The following is a 12,512-nucleotide window of genomic DNA, read 5'->3' as shown; positions in this document are numbered from 1 at the left end:
GAATTTCCATTTCCGGTAAGTGCACGTGCGCGTCAAATGTAAACAATTTCCATAGCAGACGCTTTTTCAAAGCTGTCGCATAAGTATGTGAAGCAAAATGGAAGAACTACCTTTTAACCTTTCAGTGTTGTTACGATATGTATACAGAATGGAAGGAAAGGTTACATCTGTTGCCAACACGATGATATTGTATTTCTGAACAGACTTGGGCCTAGATTTTCGTACACAAATCGTAGTTCAGCCAACTAAACGTGATGTCGTGTTCCTGCCAAGACATACACCGACGTTTAGCGCACGAAGATTATTTTGTGAGGAGCACTTTCCCGACGATTTTTAACTGGAAGGTTTTTTCACTCCAGAGACATTGAAAAACGAAGCATCGCATTTGCACGTTTCGAAAGATCTATCCCTTAGGTACAAAATCCGATTGCTGTCTTGGCAGGAACACGGCGTTTATCTGGCTGAACTAAGTAGGAAAGTAGAAAATCTAGCCTGTCCACAGGACTGGCTGGTCAAAATTTTACCAGTCCTGCCAAAGTCTAGCCTGTCCTCCAATTATAAATTACAAACACCATTTCAAGACTTAAAACGGCATTCGTCACCCAATAAGTCATTCGGCTTGTACCGGAATAACACGATGGTTCACGAATGTTAAAACTAGTTTGTTTTATTTTAAGGTATCATTTAATATGCACACACAGAGCTTGTACTATTAAATCTCTCCTAGTGGAACCATCTGGTTACAACATTACAGAACTATTCTTCAGACAAGTCATCAATATCTCCATCAAATCTGAAAACTGCCCTGACATGAGGACAGGTTTTTTTAATCTATCCTCCACAAAATTCACCCATCTCAGATTTTGGGATGGGCTTTCTTTCCTACTATGTCCTTGGTCCACCTGATTCTGTTATTTTTTAAGCCTCTAGGCTTTTTCATTTTGTCGCATCAGATATGACTTAAACACTTTAACACTTAAACAGTGATGACAATTAATGTACAATGTAAAAATATCTTAACATTTTTACTTTCTTTGGATACTCTCATGAGAAATGGCATGGTCAGGAAGATTTGATGACTTCAACACCTATTCAGCTACTGATGACAATAGAAAACAGAGGTGCAGGACATCAGGTGGCAGTAACAGTTTTGGAACATCATCTTCTGGAGTTTCAATGAAAATCAATGAGATAACTACAGATATTCCCTATGTGGTAAGCGTCCTAGATAACAATGGTAGCAATCCCAGATTTGCTGAAAAGATATACAAAACATAACCATGCTGACAGCTGAATACGCAGCTTTGTTAGTGTCAGTTTCATGACTGATGATTGTAGTAGTGGTTCATTCTTAATGGGTGAGTGATTGAGTTTAGTTTTATGCCACAATCAGCAATATTCCAGCTATATGGCATCAGACTGTAACTAATCGAGTCCTGATCCTGTTAGTCGGCTTCTACGACAAGCATAGCTGCCTTTTATGACAAGCATGGGTTGCTGAAGGCCTGTTCTATCCTGGACCTTCATGGGTCCATTCTCAACTGATAATGTTTGGGAGAACAGCATATGATACCAACATTTATAAACCACATATTTCATTCCATTAATTTTAATTGTTATACATTCAGGACTAACCTTGCTTTCAAATATCCATTATTATGTTATGTTAAACAGTTATGTTTTCAACACAGAAGTGAAAAATAGAACCTTACTTTTGGTCAACAACTGTAGTTGGCCATTTATTGCAATGTAATAAGTACAGTAATTACTTCTTTTCATTTGTCATAGTGGACCATGGCACATGTGTGATTTCTTTTCCAGAACCTGACTGGATCTGTTCTCACAAAAGATGGACCGAAATCAATCATTAGCAAAAAGGGCAAGTATTTTCTGAAAGCGGGGCAATGTAGACTGCGTAGACTGTAAAAAAACACCTTAATATGGAAATTAGCATATGTTAACTTAATTTCTGGAAATTGCAGTATTTCAGTAAGTACATATAGTAATGACAACAGGTGAGTTTCCAAAACATGACACCAGTTATAGTTTGATTATGCTCATTTGAAATGAATTGTTTTTGTATTGGAGAAAACATGCCTCCAAGGTCTTGGTAGACAATGTAAAACCGGAGGGGGAGGGAAATCCTGAGGGCGTTTTACATTTTCTATCAAAACCGAGGAGAAGTGTTTCTCTAACATATATACCGTCAGTGATGGATAATTACAATGTAGATGATCATTTAATTAAGCTCCATAACAATAACTGAAGCGCACATAAAATCATTTTATAGACAGAAACAATAAATGGATACTTTGGACCCCACTTTGTCCGCCTGCTGGCCGTGTAGTAGAGCATCTGCCTATAAATCTGAGAGTTGCAGTTCCAATCTTGCTAGGGAAAACATTTGCTCTTTGAGCTTAATCTGGAACAATAGTTTTTAATTCAAACACTCATATGCAAGGGGATGTCAATAGGTTTTGAGCCTTGGATTGAAAAACACAAAATATTGGTATGAACCACATTTAGTTTTCAACATAGTCCCATTGTGAGTCAAGACACTTGTTCCATCTTTTCATGCCATCTCTGTAGAAGGTGCCATTTTGGTCCTCAAACCAGGCCTCAGTAGCAGCAATAAGCTCATTATCATTCTGAAATCTACGACCACGCAAGTGTTTCTTGAGATTTGGGAACAGATGGTAATCACTTGGTGCCAGGTCTTGAGAGTAGGGGGATACGGCAAGATTTCTTACCCGCATTCCTGGACAGCAGCGGCTGCAACGCGAGAGGTGTGTACTGGAGCATTACAGAATACAGAATACGTACATACAGAATACCACGTCTGATCTTGCCCTGGCGCTTCTCCTTGATTGACTCCACTTGCCTCAACAAATTAGCGTAATACTCCCCATTCATTGTTCTTCCTTTTGGTAAGTAATCTATGTGGATGATGCCTTTGCTATCCCAGAAGACTGTAACCATTAACTTCTGCACTTATCTGGAGGCTTTGAACTTTTTGGTCCTGGGAGAAGTGACATGTTTCCATTCCAAAGATTCTTGTTTGCTCTCAGGATCATAGTGGTGGATCCAGGTTTCATCACAGGTTAGTAGCCTAAAGTGAAAATCTTCTGGATTCTTGTTGTATCTGGTTAGCATGGAGTTGCTTATGGTGACCCTTGTTTGCTTCAATTCATCTGTAAGCATTCTTGGCACCCATCCTTCGCACACCTTAGACATGACAAGATGTTCATGAAGAATTGTCTCGATGGATCCGTGTGAAATGCATGTGGCCTCCTCTAACTCATGGAGTGTGATTCGACAATTTTCCAGCACAAGTCTATGCACTCTGTCAATGTTTTCCTGACTAGTGCTTGTTGTTGGGCGACCTGGACGGGGGTCATCTTCAAGACTCTCTCTACCATGCTTAAATTCATTGACCCATCGTTTGATGGTAGCAGATGAAGGGGAAGACTTCCCATAAACTGCTGAAAGCCTTTCTTCAATGTTCTTCGCCGAGTTTCCTTCAAGAACTAAAAACTTAATTCTTGTTCTATACTCAGTTTTATTCATTTTCACTGCCGTGAGGGGGGTCTCTTTCTGTCAATGTGAGCTGTTCAATAACTTCTGAGAATAGGATACCAAAACTTGTAATCACATCAGCTACACCCCAAGGTTCAATGTCGTACCATAGGCTGTGACACCTGGGTGTGAAAAATGCTTTGGGCTCAAAACTTATTGACATCCCCTTGTATCATAGGGAAAAGGAAAAGATGATTGCACAAAGTAAAACCTGGAAAGAGGTCTTACTAACAAAAAGTAAAACCTGGGAAGAGTTCTTTCTAGTGAAAAGTAAACCCTGTCCCTACAAAACTAGAAGCTCAAATGCAGTTATTCTGGGATAATTAGAGATGACCTAATATATAGGGAGAAGCACACTTCAGGTTAACACACAGTGTCCCTACATTGGAGTAGCGCCTTTGGCTAATTCCATGAGGATAGAATGTAAGTCAAGCAAGTTCTATACTTCAGCATAAAATAAGAGCTATATTTTCATTTGTACATGGTGTAAGTAAGACTTTTTGCCAGTTAACTTGAATTATTTATAAGTGACTATTATATGATCCCTGAAGTCTGTGACCTTTGACACCTGCAGATCTTTAGCAGGGGAAGTAATTTGAAACAGACATAATTGGAACATAGGCACATGTCTATATGTCCATTTGGTGAAATTTATAATACAAATAAGACTAAAGTATGACATTTATATTTCTTAGAAATATCTTAGGAACATGTTATTCATAACACTAAATTTTCTGATGTACAGGTGAAAGATTCCTCGTTTCATTTGCACTCAGGGATAGTCCAGATGCATTTATCAATTGTACCTGCTGGGGCAGTGAAGGATTCATCACTAACCTGGCCCAGTCCTTCAACATTGGAGATATTGGTGAGATTTAATGGTCATTCGGGCATTAGGCTATTACAAAGAATATAATGTTATGTTTGACTTGAGTAGTAAATATTCAAACAGTTAGATGTGCATTGCAGCTCTTCCATGAAATAAAAGTGATTTTCTCCACTGTTTTGTGGACATATAAATCACATTTAAAGAGTATATCCATAGTATAAGACAAAATGTCCAGGACTTGCTAAGCAATATATTATATCACTACAAATGTCCATAATGGGCTACAATCAGCCCTGATCAATATACCTCAAACAGAATACTTGTTGTTCAGTACCTTTCTGTAAAACTGCTCTCATGATGTTCAGGTCTCTATGAAAGTGTAGTCATATACATAAAGGTAAAATGATTGCATGAAATTACATGAGTTTACAGATATTATCTATCAGCTATAAGTGAAGAATTTATAATGTCTGTTTAATGCAATATAGCCAGAGCAGGCAGTGCCATCCAAATATGTGTTATGTCTGAAAACCTATGAACCCACTACTACTGCTCAAAAGAAGGGTTAAAACACACTGCCTCATTTGTTTGTAAGGAACAGGTCTTGTGCTTGATGTTTGATAAATTCTGTATGTTATGATTCATTGAACAGTTGAAGTGAGAAATGCCCAGGTTCAAAGCAAGTCATCGAACCCAAGTGATGAGAGATACAAACCATGGACACCAAGGTAACAATCATGGCCATATCTGTGGACTGTTAGAATTTCTACCATCTACAGTCATCTTTTGTGACCTTTAGTATTTTTTATTAGCTTAACAGCTGATATTCCAGTGAACATGTGAAATGTGAAAATGTGACAAAATACATTCAAAGAATGACACTGTCATAAACAGTATTGCTTTTTCTTCCAGTGGATTTCAGCTGAATATTTCAGAAAACCATAGTTCCATCGAGCACTACTCAGGCTGGTATCTCTCTACATATACCAGTTTGAAACACATTCCTACGAAACCAAACAATGACTACTACACACTGGAAGATGTCAGTGTCAATGGCACAGCACTGCAGGGGGAACATGTTAATCTGCTTGTTGCTGTCAAACAGGTTTCACATTTAGGGTTGTACAGTTACAGAATACTGGATACCCTGTGTCACGTCACCCTAACCCTAATGCAAACCCTAAATCTTACCCTAACCCTAACCCTAACCCTAACCAAATTGCATGCTTTCAAAGATGGCAGAAGGTGTCCAGTATTCTGTAATCTTGCCTGCAGTGCATATATCAAGTTTTCTTTCCAAAGGTTCTCTCCCTAATATTTCTGACATTACTGAGGAAATATACAGTATGTTAAAGGAGTTCACCACCAAGTCCATGAAATGACACAAGGAAAACCAAGGGAAGAGATCATGTTATCTTTATCATGTTTATAATGAGAAACAATGGTTCAGGTTATTAATTTTCTATTTCATAAGGTGTATATACTTCAAGAATTGTGTTCCTTATAATAGAAAAGTTGAAATCCTTAAAATTGTCTTCTGTATATATCTCTATAAATGGCTTTTAAAACCCTGACAAGGAAAATCAGTTGAGAAAGATAGTTAATAGAAATACATTTCTCTCTAATGATACAGTAATCTATTGTTGATCTTTCCCTCCTGTCATCCACTTAGTTAACATTTTCACATTTGCTTGATATTCACTCATTATTTCCAGTGCAGATGTACGCTCATTATATGCTTTGTCTGTTTCTTCTGTATTTAATCAGGTTTGGCCAGCAAGAGACATTACTACAAAAACAGGCAAACAAACTAGGAAATGTGATGTTGTTCTCTGTGATGAAACCTGCTCAAATTTTATCCTCACTATGTAAGTAAACCTCCTTTGGCTGCTGTCAAGGTGCTGATCCCCATCATCTCGACATTGATCATTCATTTATTAACAGATTTATGGTCAGTAATTAGTCTGAAATAATGGACATCAAACTGAGGAACAGTATGTTTTTCCCATAATTTGATTTTGTATCCTATATTGACATTTTGTCATGATTGTACTTGTGATGCAAATTAACGGACTTACTGGCCTGAAAATTTATGCTTTATATGTACTTATGCATTTGCATTCACAATACTACATGTTTATTAAGATATACAACACATGTGCTGCATCCAGTATTCACTGGCCAGCCTGGAATGTAGAGAAAGATATTTTATTAACCCATGGTGATTCAGGTAAAATAAAAGCTTAAATAAAAAAGAAGAAAAGCCAAGAAATATTTTTTTCTAAGTTTGTAACTAAATACCATGATGTATTTTTAGCCTGTAGTCTGCTGAGTACAGTTAAGGTTAACCTATTGATTGTCAGTACATGTACTTACGTAGATGCTGAAAATGATGCCAAAAGACAATTTCTAGCCAACTCCATGCCCACGCAGAAATCACATACCCAGCATGAAGTTTTGTACATTTCCTGAAAATATTCTATCCTCTAATCTGGCAAATAATCCGGACAGTAACATTTCAGTAGTGACTTCATTTTTTAATGTGGAGCATTTGCACAAGACAAATATTGTGGAACGTGCTTAAGTGTTCCTGAAGTTTCTGTAATCAGTATATGTTCACGGCAATGATGGGTTCTGGTATCTAGTATCACCAGGTAATGCTGCTTCTTTTGTTTCCAGTTAGTATGACACCATGAACTCTTCTTTACAGGTGGGACAACTATGTTGAGTTTGCCTTGAATTGGGTTCCTCGTCAAACAAGTATGTTAAAATATATCAGCCATAGAGTTAGAAAGAACAGGTGTAACACTTCTGTCACTGTACACATTCTCAAAATGATTCTCAAATGTTCGTGGTCAGTTTCTGCAATAAGATATCATCTTACTCCGATGTTGGGTTAACACTGTTCATTTCATAGCGACAAACAACATTCTTCCTTGTAATTTGTTGGTTAATCGCAAGATTATTTCTTCTTATGCTTATCCTTATTATCTGTGTGACAGACCAAAATTGATCTATATTTCTTGATCAAATTGGAAGGATGTATTTGTGTATTTGCTACGTTTGTTTCAGTAATATTTGCTGCAGACGTTAAGATCCTTCACAATAGCTACAAAGACTGCATGTCTGCAACTGCTGATAGTAAAACTGTGTTCACTGTTGACCCAGGTTTGTAGGCTTATCACTTACAAACAGTCATTATTATGACATAGAATGGATAAAGAAAATAGGCATACAGTAAATACTTTTGTCAAGTGTTTTGTCAACAATGATGTCTTTCTACAAGTCCATCAATGGTGTTTAGTAATATGTCAGAACAAAACTGAAATACCCACTGTCATCATAGTTGACGGGGAATAACCAGATTTATATTTTGACATGTTTCCTGCCATATTATTTCAAACCTTTTGAAAAACAGACACTCCTGAAGGCCATATCTTGTACCAGTTTGTGAAATCTCAGGCAGACTTGGGTTCCAGCTTCTTGGCAGATGCAGACAGGAGTGAACAGGACCCTGAGTGTAAGTAGAAGTATTTGTGCATAGCATCCTTTCTTGATCATTTGCCTTGATTTGTCTTAGATCAAACTCAACACTGAACATTTATTGATGACTTCTGTCACCAAACTGCAGTTTTCTTGGGCTTACAGACACAGATTCTGTCTGTCCATCTCAATTCATAATCTTAATCACAAGTCATAATCTTCCCCATGTTTCTCCATAAAAGTTCTAATGATATACACATGAAGCATGTACTGAAGTGGTGATTTTACATTTAGCAGTTTCTTTTTGTCTTCATATTTTGTGTTTCCATGGCAACACATTCAAATGAGAAACAGATAATTTCTGGAAACAACAGGATAACCCAGGTTCCACACAGGCAGTTTTCATGTATCATTGTACTTTGTTTTCTTCCACTATCCTCTCCAAGTGTCAAGCATCAGGGATGTTTATAGCGTGGAGAAGGTGAAGCAGTGGAAGACAGCAGTGTCTGACCAGGAGCAGAGTGTACACTATTGTGTCATGTATGTCTGTGTTACCACATTCAATATCGATGCTGACATCAATACAGTATTCAAGAACATATGGTATGTCAAACCTAAACATTATGAAAATTAAGCATATTTTTCAATTTTATTACTAAAATTTTATTATTAAATAATAATCTTGCATAATTATTTATACATATCTGATTCCAAAATAACTCAGTGACCTTTTCAATGATATTGATATCTAATTACAGTTAAACAACATTATGTCAAATTTACTGTTGCCTCGAAGTGAATGCTTTGTCGTGTGCTTTTTCATTCATAGATTTTTCAGTTTTGTTGAAGTTTTGATAACTCAAAGTATTTACATTGTTTTCTTCAACCTGACATTGTTGGACTGTGTTTAATTTTCGTTACTGAAAATATTGCAGAATATTCAGTTGACATACACAGACATGACCCTGTGTAGTGTTTTTCTTAATATTGTATGTATTTTACAGTTTTGATGTCATTGATGTTTATTAGTTTATGAGATTGTTGCAAGTAAGATATTTATGACATGGATGTATATACTTATGAGACTTAACACATTCCCAAAAGAACAGAATAGATTTATAATCATTTCACTTCAGTACAGATAGTTAGAAACATGCATTTCTTTCCTTCAGCTCCAAATGCAGGAGAGAGCTAAAGGCTGATACTGGATTTATTTGTACCAATGACCAATGTCCTGGAAGTGACCCAATGGCCACCGATATGTCTGGCCCAACTGTGGAGTTCAACATCTGGCTGTCTGTCTCAGACCACACTGGCACCCTTGACTACTGTAATCTACAGGGGGCACCTGCGGAAGAAGTGCTTGGCTGTAGGGTGAGTGGGAACCTGTCGTTTCTTTGCTGTGAAAAGGTTGTGTTACAAATGGCATTGATCTTCAATCTCATTAAGACAGCATTTTTTCCTCTGGTACAATACTTCTCTGAAAATGTGACATCACCTCCACTGAAGCTTGATTCAGGTGATTTCAGCAGCTGCCTAATTTATTGAAATATGCATGGCCCAATCAGATGTCAGCTCCATTGAAGAAATCAGTTTCATAGCCTTACTATTCCAATTTACAAAAGTTTTAGTACAATTTAAACTGACAGATATGTAGATATCATGATTATTCACAAACGTTTATATCTACATTCAGAATTTGTTGTGTTAAGTTCACTGGGAATCAGTCTGTATGAATAGCATGTGTGTAACCAACAAACAACAAAGAAATGTGTTGCAATCTTGCTTGATATGTAGTATGAGATTGGAGGCAATAGTTACCTCCCCTTGTAAACACAGACATAAGTTCTAGAACAATGTATATTCCATAGTTCAGAATATGATTGAAGCCTCTAGAACTGTCTAAGTATAGTGGAAATATATGGATCACAGTGTTGCCCCTTGCTTAGTTAACAGATACCATGTGTAATAGCTGAAACATTGTTACACAACCTATAATTACTTCCTCATGACAGGTGTTTTTTAGATTGTGAAATATGTACAGGTTTGAATGTACAATAAAACCGTGTTAATCCGAACACTTCTGTTTTTCATCAAAAACGTTCAGATAGTGAAACATACGGACTACTGAAGCAAACACCACTTCAGGAGAGTTTATAATAACTTCCGTTTGACATACTGAGACAAGAACACATGAACGTATACATGTATCAAATGACTTTATTACAGTTTGTAGACATAACAACTTGAATATTAACATAACAATCAATCAATGCAATGTCTGAATAGATTATTTATAGTATTACACATACCAATTACTCACTTGTGTTGAAAGAAATCTCCAATAACAGTCTGTTTGGAGAGTGGCTTGAAACAATCACGCATGTTGAGCATTGTCTCCAGGTTTTTGTCATCTCCAAAACACTCGAAATAGTTTATCATAGAGTCCATACAGGCTCTCATTTGGCGGACAGTAGGAGCTGGTGTCATTTCGGGCTCATCGTCGGAATCTTCTGGGTCGTTGTCGGCACTTGTGACCATGGATACAATTTCATCCGATGACAGCGAGGGGCTAGTTTCTGCATCATTGTCGATATTAATGTAGTCATCATCTTGCCCTAGTCAAAGAAGCCAAATCTTCCGCAATGTTTAGCCACTTCTCCTTATTACGCCAAATGTCCGAAATTGTGCTCTTGCCGATTAAGTGTCCGAATTATTGACCATAATGCTTATTAATCAGATCAAAACTGGCTTTAGGATTTTTCTTTTTGTATCTACAAATTTCTCTTTTTTGTGCGGCAGTAATTTCACATCATTTACGCTTAGCGGCGGGACTTGCCATTGTGACTGACAGGTGTCAAGTGCAGCTGATTTCATTTTGACTTGATTGGTATTTTATACAGCAAGGAAACATGACAGGTATTACTCAAACTAAACAAAAGTGAAACCTATTAACTGATTAAAATCACAAACTAATGACAAGCTCAACTCAGAGGTGTCACCTCGGTTAACAATTACAATTGAAGTCAGCCGATGTAGACCAGCGCTAATCACAGACGCGCACGAGGTAAGACTATTATCCAAACCTTTTTGATGTACTGCCGGATTAATGAAGCAAAACCATGTGTAATTAGCCAATCTGTCACCGCTAATTAGCGTTTGGATACAGAGACTGAGGCATCGGATTAATGAATCAACAGGTAATGAGTTTATATAGTAAACAAGATTGGTTACAGCCAGCTACTGTTCGGATATCGCGGGAATCGGATTGTCGGGGTCCGGACTAACGCGGCCTGACTGTACCATGATTTTAGTGTGAATGAGTATAGTTTTACCCAATACTTCGATATTCCTGCTATATGGTGTGGTCTGTAAATAATCGAGTATGGGCCAGACACCATAAATTTAGAAGTCCTCATGCTGATTACCTCATTAGAACCTTTCATGCAGGTGCAATCATATCTTAACAAATACAGGCACTGCAGCAAAGTAAACACTTACAAAAATAGTTTATGAGAACATTTATGTATGAATGTTTCATGTACTACAGGCCTGTGGCCTCTTCAGTACGGAATAAAGTTTTGGTTGGTTGGTTAATAATAGTTTTTATTATTTGTAAATATTTTTCTCCTGAAACTGATTGAGAGAGTTTTTCATGCGTGCATTATTTTATTTAACTGATAAAGATTGTTATTTTCTAACAACAGGCTGCTGAGTTTCAGTCTTTTGGCAATCCAAGAAAAACCAGTATCAAGTGGTCTTATCTCCTGGAAAGATGCAAGCTGATACTGAAGGTAAGGTTTGATATTCAAATTTGATACAGCAGCTGATGTTGGATGTTCCATTTGTAAAGTATATCTCAAAGAATAAATGACATATTTCACAAATTCGTCACTGACAAATACCATCTTCAAGATGTCTGTGTCACTATGCAAATATAATATTATTACTTGTTCATACATATTACTTATGTATGTTTATTTATACTTCCATGTGACTGCAAAGTAAAAATATAACAACACAGCTGTACTATAGGTCACATGACCATAAATACTGAATAAACTTCTGTTTGTCTGTCTGCGTATATCTCACGTTCACCAAATGTGGATACATTTATTGCTTCAATTTCAGATGAAGAAGATTTCAAGTGACTTCAGCACAAAAACATCATTTCGAATCCTGTCATTATCGAAGCCCCATGCAAAAGAGATTATAAATGCAACAAATTTCAATTACTGAAATACAGACAAATGAATGACAGTTGTCTGTTATATTGGTAGATTTGTCATTTGAAAAAATCTGCAATGAATGATATTCTCAAAATGCTCAGTTCTGAAAATACAGCACTTTCAGCTTCTTTCTCGCAAAAATATCCAAGGACAGAGAATATAAACCTTGAAGTTACTTAAGTTATTTATCTTTTCAGGAATTCTGGTAACTCTTTCATGTGCTATTTTAAGCACGACTGTTAATATTAAACTATTTTTGAACATTTATGTATTGAACTCACCAAGTAAGTCCTGATGGGTCCAAGACCAGTACTGTGATACATCTAATGTTCCCTGTGCTAAAGAGGTACTGTGATCTCATCTGACTGTAGTGAACATTAAACTTGTTTCTTTGT

At 36.9% G+C, this 12,512-nt stretch overlaps 1 protein-coding gene across 1 annotated transcript; it reads left to right on the top strand.

Annotated features, from left to right (window-relative positions):
- Positions 1–12,512, top strand: LOC137284961 (meiosis-specific with OB domain-containing protein-like). Its single transcript, XM_067817044.1, has 13 exons — positions 1–1,215; positions 1,822–1,879; positions 4,322–4,444; positions 5,058–5,133; positions 5,318–5,510; positions 6,173–6,273; positions 7,116–7,165; positions 7,478–7,573; positions 7,824–7,925; positions 8,335–8,491; positions 9,061–9,262; positions 11,596–11,682; positions 12,020–12,512. The coding sequence occupies exons 1-13, from the start codon at positions 1,054–1,056 to the stop codon at positions 12,125–12,127; spliced, it is 1,515 nt and encodes a 504-aa protein (XP_067673145.1). The 5' UTR covers positions 1–1,053; the 3' UTR covers positions 12,128–12,512.

The sequence above is a fragment of the Haliotis asinina genome, chromosome 5 (assembly GCF_037392515.1).
Source record: "Haliotis asinina isolate JCU_RB_2024 chromosome 5, JCU_Hal_asi_v2, whole genome shotgun sequence".
NCBI classification, from domain to species: Eukaryota; Metazoa; Mollusca; class Gastropoda; order Lepetellida; family Haliotidae; genus Haliotis; species Haliotis asinina.
The sequence above is the reverse complement of the archived record's forward strand: the minus strand, read 5'-3'. Positions and strand labels throughout refer to the sequence as shown.